The 19909-nt window shown below is 33.6% G+C and overlaps 1 protein-coding gene across 7 annotated transcripts in view; it reads right to left on the reverse strand.

The window, feature by feature from the left end:
* The window catches only part of ULK4 (unc-51 like kinase 4), a 246624-nt gene that overhangs the window by 209814 nt on the left and 16901 nt on the right, over positions 1-19909 (reverse strand). For 5 of the 7 annotated variants that reach the window (XR_010069883.1, XM_063325376.1, XM_063325375.1 and 2 more), the window contains 8 exons: positions 18487-18611; positions 18287-18359; positions 16654-16753; positions 16056-16160; positions 13951-14011; positions 11820-12001; positions 10341-10387; positions 9422-9500 (listed from right to left, as the gene is read on the reverse strand). Coding sequence is in view for 6 of the 7 variants with exons in the window: in XM_063325376.1 (XP_063181446.1) it covers positions 9422-9500; positions 10341-10387; positions 11820-12001; positions 13951-14011; positions 16056-16160; positions 16654-16753; positions 18287-18359; positions 18487-18611 (772 nt within the window). In the remaining variant the exon portion in view is untranslated. The remainder of the gene's footprint in view (positions 1-9421; positions 9501-10340; positions 10388-11819; positions 12002-13950; positions 14012-16055; positions 16161-16653; positions 16754-18286; positions 18360-18486; positions 18612-19909) is intronic. The other 2 variants (XM_063325378.1, XM_063325377.1) reach the window with 2 other exon arrangements.

Raw genomic sequence — 19909 nt, forward strand, 5'->3', positions numbered from 1 at the left:
TGATGATTGGTTTATGCTAACAGGTAAAATACTGACATCTTAAGCTTCGAATACTACTTGTATTGTCAAAGAAGTCATTATTTAACATCATTTTTGTGAGATAATTAGGTTTCTTTAGCTGTGGTAATATGCAAATAACTAACTGGATGACAGCAAATGACTATGCAATGTTAAAAAAATGAAAAGCCTAAAGCTAACATTTCCCACTTTAAAAAGAAATACAGTGGGAAGGGCCACGAATCCTGAAAACAAAGTCACACTATTCTTTAAACAGAAATCTCACAGCTTGTGTTGCAAAAATATTACAGCAGAGATGGGCAAATATATGCAATGGTTAGAATCAACAAAAATCTGTGATTACAGGAAAGTGTCTATGTTGAAAATAGTCCTACAAGCTGCCTGGTGAGACATGAAACACTTCAATCATTATAACCTATTATGAAGAATCCTTTTAAAGTGTTCTCTGATGTAAGATGTGTTATTCCATGCATAAGCAACTTAAATACGGCAATCTTGCATCCGAATTACACATCAGTTTCACAGCATGTGTACACAGAAGAATGAAGGTAACTTTTTTCCCCCCCCCCAGTGTCTCACTCCAAAATGGAAGTGGATTTTAGTGTTCTACTTTCTTCATACAAATAAGTTTACTTCTGAAATATCCAACATAAAGTTACACAGCAATATTAAAGGTAAATGAGTTCCACCAGCTATAAATAATACATTTAATAAACATAAGAAAGAACTTGACATAAGTCAATGAGTGTATCCATTGTAAACTAACTGTGACAGTAAATTAATTTTTTTGTATGACTATATTTTTATCCTTAAAAGTGTTACTTTTTAAACACTTTAAGTGTTTAAAATCAAGATATATGGAAAGAAATCCTGATCTCATAAAACAAATCTTTGTCAATAAAAACACAAGATGCTAAACTGCTGTCAACTGGATCAAGGCTGCTTTTTGGCTTTGTGAGTGGTCAGCTCCAGATGCTTTGTTTAAAAAGGTACAAAAAAACCACAAAGTGAGCTTGGAACACCCTAGTTAAAATTATCTCCTAACTCCAAACAATTAGGTACTGACATTAAACCTGAAGGATGCAACTTTAGAGGCTTTCACAAATGTTTTGCTAGTCCTTGCTGTTGTAAGTCTGATACTCCCATTAGCCAAACCAACACTTGGGACTTCTCTGAAATTTGCCAATTTTTCCACTTTCATGTTCTCATGTGGAAAGGAGCTGCTTCATCTCATTATGCATCCTCTCACTGGATCTTAATTTGCCACTTTTCAACTTCATGAAGTGGCTTTATTCTTTAACTACAATATAGGAAAAACATTCCAATATATATTTCCCTGTATCACTCAGCATTTGAGGATAATTCAAAGATATATTTTTACTAAAGAATCTGACACTCTTCAGTACCCTCAGAGTTCTTTTACTTAATCCTTCTTTTTGTTTTTCCTCAAAATCATCTTTAACTCCTACAGTACCTTTTTTGAGATAGGTAGACTAAGACTGGACATAGTATTCTAGTAAAAGTTGATGGTGGGGATGTCCCTCCTCTACTTTAAAACGCAAGCTGACGGAATATTGCAAGGGGGTGAATTTGAACAAAACTAGACACTGAGCCACAAACTCCACAATATCTAACAGAAACCCCATGAAACAGCTATTGAAAAGATGGGAAAATCAGAAAATACTTTTAAGTTATAATTGGAAATGGAAAGTCATACACAGTAACTGCAGAAGTATTTCATTCAAAGTACTCAGTTTGATGCTTTTGTACCTTTAAAGTTACCTGATTGCCCAAGCAGGAAACAAGACATCAGCATTTCCAAAAATAAGAACACAATTCTTTTTTATTAAAAAAAATTATTTTTAATACACTAAAACTTCAAAAGTAGGGTGTAAATCTAAGACCACTCTGATTTTTAATATGTCTGATTACACTAATAGGCATACAAATTTATTTTTTAAAGAACAATGAGCTCTCACTTCTCCATCTAGTCCTATTAACTGAATTGAATGCAAGACAGGTGAACGAATGACAGAGAAAAGGAATGCACACAGAAAGATTTATTGGCTGTAGAATTTTTTAACATTGACAACACTGACAATATTTATAAGATGCCTTCTATGGAAGAGGAGTAAGAAAAAGATGAGGATGCACACTTCAGTAGTCCATGCCATATTCTTATTTACTACACAAAGATATTCACTCTGAGCTTGATACCATAGTTTTGGTCATTTTAAGTCAGTATAACTAGTGCTACCATCAATAAAAACAGACTGAACCTTGCTGTATCTCCTCTTTTGGGTTGGCACAAGCATTTGCACATTGAGCTGGATGACAGAACAGATGCAAGTTAAAATGAGCCCGATCTAAAAAGAAAAGCTCCTTCTAATCAAAATCAGTTGTCTATTGATTATTCATTTTAAGATCACAGCTCATAGCAATGATTCATCAATGTGGACTTTTTTTGAGACACCTATTCCTGCCACACAAAAAAACCAATCTCATCAAAACAAAGAAATGCAAACCCCAAATATCCCAAAGCTCAGTGTTTAGAATACTCAGACACAACACGAGAAGCCCAATTACATGTTCTTGCTCTAAAGCTGTAAGCACATAGGTTAAAATACCTTTTCACTCCATTACATAATAGTGTGTGACTTTCAGACATGCATATAGGATGCAGAAAGACCGGCAGATCAGAGGATCACACCAAGTCTCCCAAAACTCAAGCAAGCACCGCATCTAGACACCTACTGACTATCCATATAGAACATATGTGTTCGCTTCCCTCTGTCTTTATCAAAAAGGTCCCAGAAGTAGTGTGGGGAACTTAAATATCAAAACATTTGACGGCAAGATGTTTTCCCTCTTAACTCTGATACAGTATCTGGATGCCCATTGATTTCCTAAAGTCTTTACATGAATGTGAATTTAGGATCTGTCTTTTCCCTTAACGTATGTTACCCTTAATTCTCCCTTAACAAGCTTCTCTCTGAAGCTTACAATAGTCCATTGTATTGAAGCTTACAATAGTCTATTATATTTATGATAGAAGTAGCTGAAGGAGGACATCAACTCAGCGTTTCATAACACCGATTTAAGGAGGAATATAAATTATGCTTAGAATCCTGAATGAAATATTGAAAACACAGACAAAAGTCTGAGATAACTTTTTACTTTCCTGAGATGTAGATATTTATCCACTGAAGAAAAGGATCCTAGGGGCATAGCTCTTCAGTACCCCAAAAATAACAGACTTGTAGAAAAAAAAACCCACCGCATTTTTACTATCACAAAAACTAACTAAATTGAAGATTACTGCAAAGAGATGCACTGGCAGCACCACTAATGTCATTTTAATGGAAAAATGTACTATTTCATCTCTCAAAGAAAACAGAGTAAGTTTAATGGACTATGAAAAAAGTGCCAATTAAATGTCTTTTAAAAGGGTACAGTTTTTGCTTTGGTCAGGCAACTAATCTGAGAAAACTGCAAAGAAGTTATTTAAACCTGCAATCAGTAATGTAAGTTTTCAGTTCCCTAGCTGAGAATGTCCTTGTTTTCTACTACCAACTTGGTTTGGACTGCAAACACAAAAAGCCCAACGAATTGGATTGATAAAATTAATTTTTTGAAGTGGGAAAAACCAAATCTTCCTACAATTACGATAGAAGTTCTGAATATTTTCTCCAACAATCCAGATATGTCGTGCTTGATAGATTCATTATTGTTAATTTAATTATATTTACATTTTGTGTTTATTAACTTGTAAGAACTTTCCTCAAACACATCACGAGCTTCTGCCAGCAGAGGCTAATTTACTCGAGAAATGTTGATGTTTCATTTGTTTTCCTCCCATGTACTCCCTGCCAAGTATGTAAGTTATATGCAGTGGACCAGAGTGTTAAAAATAAATTGAAGAGATTTGTTATAGAGGTTGAAAGTTTGACAAAATTCACTCAAAAAACTTAAATGGAATCTCCTCTCGCTGTTACCAAAGTTTTAAGTGATAAACCTGATTATGACAGAAAGATAAGCTTAAGGTTTTCAAATAATCATTTTACAAAACAGTAGACATCTGTGTGTGTGCACACATGTAAGTATTCACGCACACGCTCTGCGACAGCTTCTGTCTCCTGCATACAGATTTATTTTTTTTTAATTGGGCGGGGGTGGGGAGGTGTTTGTTGTTGTTGTTTTTCACATAAAAGGTATCAGGGCAAAATATGGAAAGTGCCCTTGGAGGAAATAAAGATACACTGAAACTATGATAATTTGTGAGCAGACTTGACAAATTATTTTATAATAAAAACATTAAAAAGAAATAGGTTGGAAATAAATGGCCAAATGAAGCCATTTTTATTTGAATTTCCTTACAATATAGGCAGACATGGATAAACCTAAAAACAGGAGCTAGAGAAATAAGCTAAGCACATGACTTAAAAGTGGCATTCTGTAAGAATTTGAATGACAACAAACTATAGACCTAGTGCAAAGCAGCTACAATCAGACTAGCTAGAGCCTACATATAAGTTTACAGGTCATATAACTGCACCTGTAACAATGCAGCTCTTTTGCAACTGTAGAAAACAATAACCAAATTGTACTTCAAAAAAACCCAGAAATAAAAAAGTCTCAAATTATATGGAGTTTCAATTTGGATAAAAACAGAAAATAAGATATTCTACTGCTTTGACAAAGGAATCACATTCTAAGCTCAGTATTACAGAGATATTCTAATATGCTGTCCTTCTCCATGGGATATTCAGTTTCTTAATTTGGACATGGAATTCCATAAGCCAAAGGCTTTGCAAAGAAACTTGCAGTGTGAAGGCTGTGGCAGGTTCTCTGAGCCCTTTAAATACTCAGTAGAGCAGTGGATCCAGGTCTGTAAAAAACCAGGCACAGCAGCTTAGGTCATAATGTGAGACTGATATTCCCAATTACAAATTTAAAAGACGAAAGGAAAAGGACTAGATTTTTGCCACCAAAAGGACAGGCATAGAGCGACTCAATAGGTGGAGGAGGCTGGTATCCTACCAGACAGAGAAGGACACTGATCCCCAGCATGGAGGCATTCTGTGAGGCTGTTCTATCATCTCTTACTAAAATAAAAGACTGAGTCTGAAATTCCACGTAAGAGTGGCTGTGTCAGAAAATGGCAGAAGGCCTGATGTATTCACAGAGAGAAAGAACAGTAGCTTCTTTTAATAAATACGACACATTAGACATACATGGAAGCAAGCCTCCCTAATGTGGGAACAATTTTTCGTTCTGCAAGATGAAGAATAAGCAGACTTTTCTTTCCAAAAATCCTGGAAAGAAAGAATCTTCTTTTTGTAGAATCTAGTTTCTTAAGAACCAGTTTCAAAACCTAAATACAAAGATAAAACTTTAACATTTAGGTGTTTTCCTAAGATAACTAGGAAGAAATAAGAGGAAATGTTGTTTCAGATTTGTAAAGGGCAATTCCATTGAAAAAAATACATTACTAAGAAAAAAACGTGACCTATCAACAACTTTTACTGCAACTGACCGATAGAAGAAATTACACATAAAATGTGTAAAATGTCTTCATCTTCAATATAAAAATGTGATTTGAAGAAAAATATACAAGATATCAATTTCCCCATAGTAGTCTAAGATCAGTCTCATTTTTTCTAATCAATGCAGTATTCCTAAAAAAAAAAAAAAGTAGATCAACTGCAAGAGAATACACAGGTATAAATATTCATTTATTATGATTTTTTTCTAACTTGACCTACATATTAGAATACATCAGCAGAATAAAGTAGTGCACGGTTCCACAGTTATATCTTTGTCTAGTCTGTGAAACAGTTTACTTGCATTTTATTTTTGCATTTTAGTGACCTCTGGTGGTTACATTCAAAACAAACTGCTGTTCACCGATTACCTCGATAAGAACTTTAAAAAAAAAAAAAGGGGGGGGGGGGAACGATTAATTCTCAAAAAAAGAACAAATCAAAGACTTCTGGCATGCATTATGTGAAAGTTTATCCTGTAAAATGAGGATGAGGCTTCTTTTCTTTCCTAAAGTTTTTCTGCTTCTTCAGGCCTTAATGTTACTGCTATTTAACAAGTAATTTAAACAGCAGCAACAGAAAGGTTAACGATGCAGATTCAACCTCAAAGATAGAGGAACTATCCTTAAATAAGTGTATAACTGGGTAAAAGACAGTAGGGGGTAGAAATGAAGAGCCAGATTTTAACATGTAAGAGCCAGCAGTGGTGTCCTGCACAAGTCTCTGTTAGGTTCTGTGCTACTTTAAAAGTACAAAAGAAATCACAAATAACTGGATGAGTGCATAATGAGGTAAGAAAGAACTGTAAAGGGGCTGTGGCTGAGTGATAAAAATTGGAAAGAAAACTTGGTATACATAGCATGGTACACAGTGAGCAAAAATAATTTTAGAATCACACCTCCATGGGTTCTGAACTGACTTTTCACACTTGGGAACAAAATTTTGGGGCTATAGGAGATAGCTCTACAGAGAGATCACCTCTGGCTAACAAGGGTCAAAAAAGCAAACACTATTAGAAATTACTAGGAAAGGAAGAGGAAACAAAATACAGAACCAGCTGCCAATGCGTAGATCACTCATGTATCTTAAGTCTGTAAGACCTGGAACACACAGAGTCATTTTAGATTATGCTGTTCTGACTAGCTACAGCTTGGTTTTGACATTTCCTAACTCTCAGCAGCCACCAAGAAACTTCAGCTGAAGCATCAGCTGGCTCATATAAGAGGATAAATTACAGCATTATATTTTAATACAATATCTGATGCTGGTTTAAAGTTTTGGGGTTTGTTGCTTGGTTTGTTTTTTTAAAAGCATCACACAACATGTAATAGCTGACAGTCTACAACAATGTTCAAACTCACAGGTTCATCTTCTTCCTTTGGGGGGGGGAGCAGAGGGGAACTCTGTAGATCTGAAATTCCTAAATGAATCCTTGCTACTTTTCCTATAAATGAACTATCAAGTTTTGTGTACTGCCTACAGTTATCTTATTTTAGTTTACATATACAAAAATAAATTTGAAGGCATGAAAATATTTGGATTCAATTTTTTTCTCATTCTAATTTTGTGTAAGCACTCTAAAATACTTTTAAGATTCAGAGAAAAAACTTGAAATGAATGTCATTACAGCAAGCACAGTGGATGCCTTTTGAAAAGTATTGTAATTCAGATTTGTTAATTTAAAAAATAAGTCCCTATTTTCCCAATGAATTTATATAAAAATTAATTTTAATTCACATAAAAATTGTAATCAAAATTAATTTTCCTTTCTAGTCCTTCCGTTTAAATGTCACTGGTCTCAGACTTAATTTGTTTTTTGAAGTACAAGCGTATTTCTAAAAATGCTAAATTCCATTTGTGAATAATTTTTATGTTCATACAAACAAACAAAAAACTGGAAACATTTTGAACAAAATAAAAGTACAGCTCACTGTAAAATTACTTCAATCTATTGCTTTTTACATACACAAACCAGACTAGGATATATATTTTCTATGATGGAAACCGGGAAGCTAGGGAAACTATCACTGAATATATTAGTCCTAAACAAACACCTAAAGCCAAAAGTTATATGGACATCTCAAAACTACTTTTGAGACCACATACAAGACTGCACTTAAATTGCAACCTGGAATTCAACTGGCATGCAACTGTCAATATTGGAAGACTTTAACTAAACTTCAGTGACAGTAACCATAAGGACTCTTTCCCCACTTTGTAACTTTATGAAAGAAATAAAAAACCCTAGGTAATAACAATAACGTTTTGAGTTCAGCTTTCACTACAGAACTGAAATGTTAAGCAATATAGCAAGATAATCATAACCATTCTTAATATTCCTTAAGAAGAAACCAGAGGGACCTAGAACAACAAAAAAATCTTTAGCTGCATTGCCAAAAAAGTCAGCTATTAACCAATAACTACATGTTCCTAAACACCAGATCTGCACAGTATGGAGGCGTATTTACTATGTGCGTTTAGCAGTTGCTTCTCACACTCAAACACCCATCACATTCAAATCCTGACTTCACCTCATGAACTAGAAATAATGTCACATTCACACTTTAAACAGATATTAAATAGCAGATTCTGTCGAGGTTACTGTCCTGGTGGAGTGACACAGGACTAATTTATCTTCTAATGCCTGGGAAAACTGCACTTTTAGAAGACTCCAGTGTCTGAATTTGTGAAAATATTTACTTTATAGCCAGCTATGGTATGTGGATTTCAAGATCTTGTGGTTTTTGAGTTAGCCAGGTGCGGGGATGACAAGTGAGGCCCGGGCGCTTGACCCAAGCTGGCCAACAGGATTATTTCATACCATGAACATCTCATTCAACATAAATTAGAAAGTTTGCTGAGAAGCTCTCTTCTCTTCCTTGATGGCTGCGATCCTGAGAACTTCTTGCCCTAGCACTGGACCCCTGAGCCTTTCCCTTCCTCCCGAAGCCGCAGCACTCGTAGTGTCCAACATTTGCTGTCCACGGCTGGGAGTGCACAGCTCCTGCTGACAGAATGGGCTGAGTATAAGCCTGGTATATTTTATACTGGTATTGGGATCATTATTGGTTCTTTAGTGTTATTAGTGTCAATTATCTAGTCTTATTCTATTAAATCTGTTTATATTTCAACCCTCAGCTTTCCTTGTTTTTTTCCGGATTCCCTTTCCCAGGTGCGGAGGGGTCATCAGGTGATAGAATAATTGTCTAAGAAAATAAATTGTTGTAGGTTTCTCAAACCGTAATAGTTACACAGTTTGTGTGCGTCACATGCAAAAGAAAAGACAGTAAGATCACTTTGTCTAATCAGTCTTCTGTTTAAGTCAACTGCTAAACATGCAAAATGAAAAAAGAATTAAAAAAAAAACCCAAATTTTCTTCTCCAAAGAAAATGACTTGCCCTTCATTACATACATTCCTTAGGAACTGTGAGGAATCTCAAATGTTTTTGAAAAAAGGATTTCTAAGAATCAATTGTACTATTTTTATACTAATTATAATAATTACATATCAGGTTAACCAAACACGTCAACACTTCCTTCTTGTTACACACACACTCAAAATAAGTTTGACAGTGGCTACTTAATTTTCTGAAAAGGAGAGAAAAAAAGCTCTTGTTTTATCATTGGTGGGTAGTTCTGCCACAGGTTAGTGAAGATCAGAACGACAACTACGTAGAATAGACTCAGAAGTTTATGAATTTAATTAATTGAATTAGTTACACTCACATTTACACAAATGAGAAAAAATAAAGCATCGTTCACAAAGAAAAAAAGCTGTGAAGTTTCTGACATAAATAGTAAAAGCATTAACAAAACTCCCCCTGCCAAAAAAAAATTAAAAAAAAAAAAGGAACATTACCTCAGAAACAGGTACATTTTCTCCAAGTTCAGATGTGTGTAATGCCAGTAAACCAATCACTCGAGCAACTTTGGCACGTCTGCATATCAAATAAATTTTTTGTAGATGCACAAAAAACTATTTCAAAAACAATTACATCTTGTTTATATTTTACACAGATTGCTAAGGGCAGGAAATATTTGAAGTGCTATTTACAGCTCAGATTTTCCTTTTATTTCTATTTTCTTTGTATCATCAAATTATTTCATTATTTTAGCTCCATTTAGTCATAAATTCATGCATAAATATGTTTCTTTCCTTTAGCACTGAAGAATGAAGACTCTTTAGTTTGTTATAGTCTTACTAATCAGTCATGCTCATGCTCACTTTTCTTATAACACAGAAAACCCCTATAGATCATTTTAAACTTCTTCATATAGCTGAGAAAACAGAAGTTAAAACTGTATCAGCAAATCAGTTTTAAATGTTTCATTAAAGAAAACACTGGAATAATAAAAACAACATTTATGAAACAAACAGCAGAGGGCACTATGACATTGAACTATTTCTGATGCATTTAAAAAAAAAAGTGCCTTTTTTTTTTTTAAAGCTACCATTCTAGATCTTTTACTACTATTATGGTATGGGTTGGGTTATTCAATGATTTTAAGCAACATTATTTGATACGCTAAGTTACATAACTTCTAGATAAAATTTTAGATATTTTCTATAATCTTCAGTCCCGTGAAACAGCAATATATTATTAATTCAAATGCTGAAAGGATTCAAAGTTATATACACCACCACGCTGCCAGTCAGGTACCACAGCAGTCTGACAGGCTAAAACACTCCTCAAATACTCTGTGAAAGAATATCCTTAATAAAATACAGGGATAATTCAGTATTTGAAAAAAATCAATTTAAAATAATTTTTACTTACATATCCCAGTTGGCGGCTGCACGCAGCTGCTGTATCAGTATAGGAAACTATAATTTAAACAAGATAAATATACATTAGTGATTTTCAGTGATCGGATACATCCCAATGATAAAAAAAAAAATTGAAATATCAGTAATTTCATAAAAATGTATTTGGGTAACAATTGCAAAAAGTATTATAATAGACAAATACTGTCGATACTATCCAAATGATAAAAAAAAGGCTGAGAGTAAAGAATATCATTTCTTTCTATATTCTTGCTTTAAACTAAACTGCTAAACATATATCAGTGAATTAAAAAAAGAAAAAACACAATGCAGAGGAAAAGAATCTCTGATACTTTCAATCTACAAACACAAAGATCATCATATACTATTACCCAACAAGTACTTAACAAATTAAATTTATTATGTGAGAATGGACAAAAACAGTTGGCACATACCAGAATAATGAATGGAGTGATAACACACATAATTAGCCACTTAAGAACCAAACTGCATAATAACTAACTCATTTCTAAACTGTTCTGTTAATTGGCAATTCAGTTATCAGATTATTTTCCCCAGAAAAAATTCTCCAATGATAACGGAATACACCTTCCACCAATTCTGTTTCCCGTTTTCACATGAATGCTATGGCAACCTGAATGGTCCTCATTGAATTTTTCCTGGCAGTGCAATTTTGCCCTTAATATCTCTATATCCAATGATGACATGTGTCAGAATATGACTTAGGTGCTTTAGTGTAAATGTAGGAGAACAAGGTAGTTTACTTTTTATTAAATAAATTGAAAAGTACACATCTCAGAATAGCCTCTGCAAAGTTTTTACATAGTGGGAAAAATAAGCCTATTGCCCTTCTGCACACGCAACACTCAAATATGTTAAACCGCTACAGAGGATACTAGTAAAACTCTTTATCTAACAGAAAATGGTTCTTTAAAGGTGAAGTCACTGTTTAAGTATACACTAAAACAGACTGTTTAGAGAGCATGCTCCCTCTTTGAAGCTGTGCTGAAAACTGCTGAAAACTGAAAGTTTTCCTGTTTGTGCTTTAGAAAGTTTTTCTTGCTCTTCTTTACAGACATATGGCCAAATAAAATTGATTTAACACTTGAAACGTGACCTTTTTTCAGTCTTCTCTGGCACTTAATGATTTACAAAGACTAACATTTCATCATATGTTATTTCACACTCTCATCAAGGCTAGTTTTTACCCTAACCTTTTTACTAACACAACAAATCTACACGTAAATCCATCTGAAATCTAAGAGAAAGAATTAGTTTCCCCTCAGTTCCTTTAAAAAACATGACGTGGAATTTAGGGTGTGGGGTTTTTTTCATTACTTTATACTAAATTTGCCACGTTATTTTTGTCAGTACACCAATGATTTCTTGGAATATAACTAAAAGTGCCTGATTTTTGCTAAAATGGCAAGTGTGTAAATCATGCTGATTCCTTCAAAGCTTTGTTATTTACCAGCTGAGAGCTGATTAGCCTGCTTGCAACTTCCTTGTGGACAGCCACAGTACACAGATAATACAGTAAGTTCAGTTTAGAACGTGCTGCTCCTGTATTCTTCTCGATGGAATCAAGCAGTGAACATACTCGTTGTAAGAAGTCATTCCAGTCCATGTCTTTCAGAGACGATAACTTCTCAGCTAACCATAAGAAGCAAACAAGTAATTAAAGACAATGGATCTTTGATGTTGCTTCAACACACCAGAAAGTAACACCAACGTGAATAAGTAATACCAAAGTTTGAATCTAATTACAATTTTAGTACTTAAAGTATTAAACAAACGTGATAATTCACATCTGAAGATTATAGAAATGAAAAAAAGAAGTAAGAAGAGAAACAATGCATAAAAAGGTAACAATAAAAGCCTCAAAACATTTTTGAAAGTGCAACCCTGTTAAATCCTTGGACTTCACTTAAGTAAACGTTTATTGGCACTATATTTAGGAAAGGTAGTAGTGTCGTTAATCATTACTAACTCTTAAGAATATGCAATTTCATTAGAGTAAATTTGAGGCAAAAACTAATGAAAGTCAGTCAAATCTCCTCAGAATCAATAAACTGAACATGTAAATAGTTATTCATATTGTAGGTATCCATCTAGTTCAGCCTTAGTAGTATCAGAACATAGATGACTTCAGGAGGAACACGAAGAAGTCAAGTCACTAGGATAATTAACATAAATCCTGTGGTTCAATTCACTGACCACTGTACATAAACAGAGAATTTTCAAAGACATCCTAATTAGTCTCAATGAATAACTTCACTCTAGCAGCCATACATTCCCTCAGTTTTGGTTATTTATTAACAACTTATCTGCCATCCTGATATACCCCAGTACAGAATATTTAAGAGCATGTCTTCTGGTTTTCACTCCAATTTTACACTTAAGTAACAACACCTACTAATGAAGGCAATTATAATTTACATTAGTAAAGTTGAAAAGAGGTTTGGATTTCAGGTATGTATCTTAATTTTTCCACACTGTCTTTAATCGTTATTGACAAGCAGCACCAAATTCTTCAAAAACAATCAGAAAGTTTTCCAAAAAAACGCCACAACCCTGGAATTGTTACAACCATAAAAAACACTGTCCCATATTAAACAAATACAGACAACAATAGTTAAACATATCAGAACATCAGTCTGATAATTTAGCTACTTAAATGCAATATGAAATAAAATACCACCCCCTTAGGCACTTGACTGATCATTTTTGCCTGGGATGTTAGCCAAATTAAAAATATATTCCGTTACTACAATCTTGATTGGGAGACTGGGGGATGTTGTGTTCCTTTTCAACTATAAAATCTCTTCAACAAATTAACTCTCCAAAGTACATACTTTATAGGTAGAAAAAAGGAACTTTTATGTCTAGGAAGAGGTGGGATATGAATTCTAGAAGGACTGCATATCTGTCTGATATCCCTCTTCAAGCACAGTAAAGTGTAATAGTACTTCCTTAACTGGACCAGAGGAAGTTTTCCAGGGGAAGCCATGTTACACTCATGACAATGAGCAGCCTTTTGTTTTCAGAAATAACAGCAGCCTTTCTAGACATTAAAAACAACAACAAATCGAAAACAACTCCACAGTACCTTTTGGGATATGATTCCCATAACATTTCATTATTAAAAATGTCACTGGCAAGGCTGCCTAGTATTATATCAACACTGCACATTTTAAGATGCTGTTTTCATTTGTTTCTCTATCTTTGTCAAATTTTAATCTATTTGGTTGAATATTTTACTTAAAGTATCTCAGTTGTTTACAAAAAATAACACAGGGAAAAAATACGCTGCTTTTCCCACACTAAAAAATTGTTGATTGTCTTATCTTAAAAGCTTTTGAACATGGGCTTGTAACTGGAGAAGGCAGAAGAGAAAGAGCATATAACTGTTAGCACTTGAAAAGTCTACTCAGAGTTGGTCTAGCTAAAAACGTTACGTATGCAATTTCAGTTTCAGAACAGTTACGAGTTCTCCAACTATGACAGTTCATCATCGACAAAGGGAGGGTATAAGTTTTGTGATAGCGAGTTACACCATCATATGCAGAACTTAAGTTTTAACAACCTCAGCAGATCCATACCTGAGTATGTTGGTATATGTAAAGTTTTGAAGTCAAATCTAACTGGCACTTGCTTCATTATCTGGAAAAATAAACAAACACATTACAAATAGTTTTAATACGTTTCTGGAAGTGTTTGAGTAGTTGAACATGAGAACACAAAGATGCAAAAATTATACAGGATGGGTGTACAAACCACTGCTCTTTACTGAAGCATTTTCCAGTGTTCTCTGGTATGTATTTCAAGCAGGTATTTGAGATTTAACTCTATGCTTTTAATTAAATTGTTAGTATTTCCATTTAAGTAGTTTTTTTAAATGGGAATATAAAATGATAGGATTTTTTCAGTTTGCATATTTGTCTTGCTTGTATGCAGAAAAACACTTGCATTTGGATTTAAAAAGCCACAGAAAGGAACTATACAGCTGAGAGCTCATGAAATGTTTTAGCAATTCATTGCCATACAGTAAATATCTTTCTACAGATCTTTGTAGAACATAAGAAGTCATATTATCACCAACTAATCATTTGTAAGGTATGGGGGTTTTCCCCCACAACACATCATTTTCTGCTACATCATGAAAGTGGATGACTGCTCAATGACTGAGCATTTGAGTGTGATTTTTCAGTAACTAAAGCACACAAAAAAGATAACTGTATACTGGAATTTAGCCTTTGACAGATGTAACCTCAGCATAACTAAAGAGCTATTTTCTAAAAAAGGTCTTCAATTCCACAGATCTGCAGAACACAGGGAGATTTTACAATATAAGTTGACATTTCAATTTTAAAATTCTGCCAGCATTGAGTAAATCCCTTTCCAGGAGATTAAACTGCAAGCTCTTCAGCTTTACCAGGTATCAGTATCATCCTTTAGTCTGAAGATCGCCAAGTATGCAATGACTCTGATTACATGTCCCTGGAATTTAGTGGGCTATTTTGCGTTGCTTCTGAGTCTGGCATTGCATGGTAAGATTGGTCTCCATGTGCGCACTAGTACGTACACTTACCCCTAATCTCATCTCTTATACTTGTAGTAAGAAGAGAAGCAGTGAAAGGCTCAAGCTTCGTGTCAGAGTCCTGAGACAGAACTGAGACTTTACCGAGGTGGCGTTCAAATGTATCATTACCTTTGAAATTGTCCACTGGCAACAGCATCCCCCACCCCAAACACATTAAAACGGTATTGTTAGGCAGTTACTTTACTTCACTGCGTAAGACTTTTAATTTTTGAGAGTGTTAGGAATTCCATTAAAACAAACCCACAAAAAGATTGTTATACTAAAGCAATACAGCAACTAAAGGCTGTAAGACTTTCCTAATGAGCTAGATGCTCACTTCTGATGAAATATCTTGCATTTCCTGCATCTGCCACTTACTGAGTAAAGTTGCTAAAATGACTTCATTTTTTTTTTTTTCACAGAAATAAAAGGAAGACTAAATGAGCTCTTGCCTATTATTCCTTCTACCAATACTACACATATGCCCATACAAACAAGTTACAGTGTCATTACAGTGCCGAGGTCTGATTCTTTTTTGGTCTTCCCTTTGCTGCCAATCAAGTGTCAGTCTCTGCTTAAGAGACTCATCACAAACCATTATCACATTAGAATCCATGTGACAGAAACTGGATGGACATTTCTTGTAACTTCAGGTCTTCTTTTCCAGAGAAAATGAGTTCATATTTATTAGAAACATTATCACATCTAAAGTTTAGTTATTTATAAAGGTATAACTCCTAATCTAGAAGGCTTCATAGATGCCCTTGTTTTGGGTATACCCAAAACACACTCAGTTTTGTGTTCATTTAAGTAATAGATATCAAAGCAAGTTATCAGAAAACAAATCTACAAAAGAACCGAACACAGCACTTAGTAGTTTCTATTTGTTGTAAGACATTATTTAATACTAGTATTCAACCCCAAAATAACTCAGTTCTCCAAATTAGCAACACAATAGGATTATAAAAGACTGCCAAAAAATTTCATGAGAGCTTGCCAGATGACTGGGTGGAACTGCTTTAAAATTACAAAATACAGGAAAGGAGTTTCACCCTGATTAAAGATTTATCTGTAAAAATAGCCTCACCCACAAGTTCCTGAATATTATATTTTATTTTGCTATACCTTTGGATTGTCAATGATCGGTGTTACGATAAGATCAGATTCAGTGTAAATGAGCTCTTTCAATGTTGACTCCATATCCTGCTGACTTGAGCACATATTTTTAGCCTAGAACAAGAACAAAGTTTTTTAAAAAATTATTTTGCACCAAAAAAAGAAAGTTTATGTTTATTTCCCAAGTATTTCATTTCAACATTATACCAAACAGCTTCACCATATTAACAACATATTCTACATTACTTTTTATATATGTTGTATCAGATAGGATCAATTAAAAATTATGATTAAAAAAACATGTTGGAAGAAAAAATACTGGGTCCAAAAAGCTTGCAACCTAAGTTTAAAAAAGTAGACTGAGAAGAAAGACGATAACATTATCCCTTTTACACACTGGAAAAAGGAGACTTAGCATCTTGCTTAATTCTTACATCTGAAGTTCTGCAATTTTTTATTTTTTTTTTAAATAAATTACACACTTAAGGAACTGCTTTCCTGTTATAATTGTGGAAGGATGGAGAAGAAAGTTGATTTTGCCAAAGACACAGGCCAAAATTCTAACTATAAAGATACCACCGTCCCTTAATATTATTTATCTACTCACCTTTTCCAAGCATGAGTCTCTTTGTGGAGAATTTTGGATTGGGGCATTAGTAGCATCACTTACTTCTACTGCAGTGCTAGTTCTAGGAGTGGGACGAGAACTTGAAGAAAAAAAGAAAAAAAGACAACAAAGAACACAGATTAAGTTTTACTGCAAGCTACTTTTTTTGTTGTTCTTTTGAAGCTTTCATGCCATACAGTAAACTTTCAAAGCTCACCAACACAAATGATGCTATTCCTGCTCCATCAACTAAACATGAAGTTCCTGTCTTTAATATGTCCTGACAAGGTCAGGATTTGTTTGTCAGAAATGGGAAGGACTACGTGGTTTGGGTTTTGTTTGTTTGTTTTTTCCTATGTTAAAGGAATGTAATTTGATTACTTTCTCACCCATAGTCAGTTCTCCAAGCTGGATGGTAAAACATGATTATCTTAATTCCTAATGACAAACAACATACAAAGGGAATTAACTTGACAAAAAATTGCAATTTATTTCATGTTATTCTCTTCTGACTGCCAATTCTTGGTTAGGTAATGGGAATTAAAAACTGCCTGATTCTCGTGTATGAATGTGAACTGGATTTATTTTTCAGTTTTTCTTTTTTAAAAAAATCTTGTTTTCTAATTAGAAAATGAAGAAATGAGAGACAAAAAGACTGCAGATTTGCAATTTTCATAAAGCTGCTAGCGAATTTCTTTTTTGTAGTATATATTAATTTAAATCAAAGTATTTAAAATCAACTTTAGAATTATTAGAAGTGACAGGCCAAGAAGCTAATTTAATCAACAACTTCAAATTAATGTGTTCTCTTGATTAGCAGAAAGTAATATACACATTTAGCTGCAAATCAGTTTTATTTACTAGAAAAAGCAACTAAATTAAAAACATAAACACCAAACAAAATTAAAGATACTCATGAAAAATCTATGCTGAGAAGTAATACTTTATTAAAACCGACTGAAATAACTGGAAAAGTACATACGCTATCATGCACAATAACCCTATTTCAGGTTACACAAGAAGTTTGAAAGACTATTTAATTTTAAACTGGAATATTTCTGCTTGATGAATACAAGAACAAAACCTATTTTACTAGATAATCTTCCTGGCTTGAAAGCTAGTACAAAGTGTCAGAATCAGGCCTCAACTAAAACAAATCACTGTTAAACCAATCACTATTTTTTATTTAATACCTATGTAGTACTTAGTAGATTGTTACCAATAGCTTGTGATGAAAAGCTGAGGGCAGAATTTATTAGTGGATTATAAACTGAGTGCTTATTCTTGTGTATTTAAAGTAAGCATATTTAAAGCATATTCTCATATATAGTAAGAAGGAAAGAAAGTTCTAAATAAATTATTCTTTTTAGACAAATAGCTAAGAAATCAAAACCCTACTTCCAAAAACCGATGTAACAAAGCCATAAAAGCGTAGCTTTATTTGCATGCACTGCTTTAGTAGCTCTTCAAAGGTATCTTAATAATAATGAAAGTGGTGATAGAAAATTCAAAAGGAAACACAAAATGTTACAAACATCACAATAAAATGTCTGAAGAGACAGGAAAAAAAAAAAACAAAACAACAACATAAAGGGTATCAAGGGTTTTCTAATTGTTCTTTAGGTTTTCATACCTGAGAAGAAATATTGATTCATTTGATTCACCATCAACTGCACTCTTTGGGCGCAATTCAGTCTGAGTTTCTACTGAAAAGAGAACATGAACTCGCATTCAGAAATTAAAAATAAATAAAACAGAGAATAAACATGGTATCAAGATCGACAAAATTCATGGGAACAAAATAATTGAAAATAATGTAATGAATAGTATTACCTATTTTGAAAGAATTGCTTGGTAGCTTGTTATTTGCTCTTGAAGATGACAGGTTATCTAGATTTTTATGAGTATCCACTGGCTCTTTGGCACTCCAAGCCACAGATGACTCTGTGTCTTCACTGCTGTTTAATAAAAGATATTAATTACACAGATTAAAAAAAAAAAAGGAGGGATCATATGCATTATTTGTTACAATTATTAGCATAGAATTTAGCGGTCATTCTCTAGATCAGCATACTATTGTAATATGTGCTACACCTTTTTTTTATATTAGTAACAACGATGATGAAAAATAAGTTTACAGCAAGTTACTTGGAGAATACTAAAAATTCTCTGTCTCCCTCCATACAACTTGAATGAAAGAAACTAGAAAAGCTACATTATTACCCCATAGTACCACAGCAATAAAGAAATATTAAAAGCTTTAGAGACCAATTAATCTTCACTGGAAAAAGTCACAACAAACATACTTCTGATAATGAAGTTTGTAGCCTAGATATAGATTAATAAAAACTTTTTTTTTTTTTTTGCTTAATGATTTACATATCACGCTTAATTGCAAGTTTATTGATTTTGGTTGTTTGGATTTTTTAAACATACCCCTTTCTTATTCACAAGGAACTGGGTCCTATAACCTTCCTGAAGGATCTACAGGATATCAAATATTAATCAAACCCACATTGTGAAGAAAATAGATACACAGGCCTCACAGCTAGAAAAGTACTGAGCTTCTTTTGCATGTCAAGCCCATGTCTTACATTTGTCATATTTGTTAATTAGTGCATACCTCAGTGGATATTTCAGAAAACCCTCAAGAGTAAGGTCAAATGTGGGAGATTAAGATTCTACTAATTATCTGAGAATTCCTCAATGATGAGCGCTGTGGCAGAGGCTGACATAAGTCTTGCTAAAACCTTGAATAAATTCTTACTTTGCATTATAAACTTTAAATCATGACTTCTTATCTGCCTTTGTGCTGAAAGCAGTAATAAAAGACAAAGAGCTGGCTCTCAAACTAGAACAAACATTAATAACAAAAATATTGCAGCACTGGTACCAGAAATAGGTATTAAGCAACACAACACAAAGTTTTAAAACAGATACAACACAAAAACATTTAGCAATCTAAAAAAAACCAAAAACCTATTTTTACGTTAGTTCCCTAGATTGGAACCTAAAGTATCTTTCAAATATTTAGGACAAAAGAATATAAAAAAATCAACACTAAATACCCTAATTCAAAATTAAAAACAAAAAACAGCAAGGTAACATGTTTTGAAGAAGCCTAACTTTTTAATACATAGAACGTATTATTCACAAAAGGTTTGGGTTCTTCTGCATATGTAGCAGTATAGAATATTACAAATTCAGAAAAAAAAAACATTAGATTAATGCTTTATGTCATAAGCAAAGAATATGG

The sequence above is a fragment of the Chroicocephalus ridibundus genome, chromosome 2 (genome assembly GCF_963924245.1).
Source record: "Chroicocephalus ridibundus chromosome 2, bChrRid1.1, whole genome shotgun sequence".
Taxonomy (NCBI): domain Eukaryota; kingdom Metazoa; phylum Chordata; class Aves; order Charadriiformes; family Laridae; genus Chroicocephalus; species Chroicocephalus ridibundus.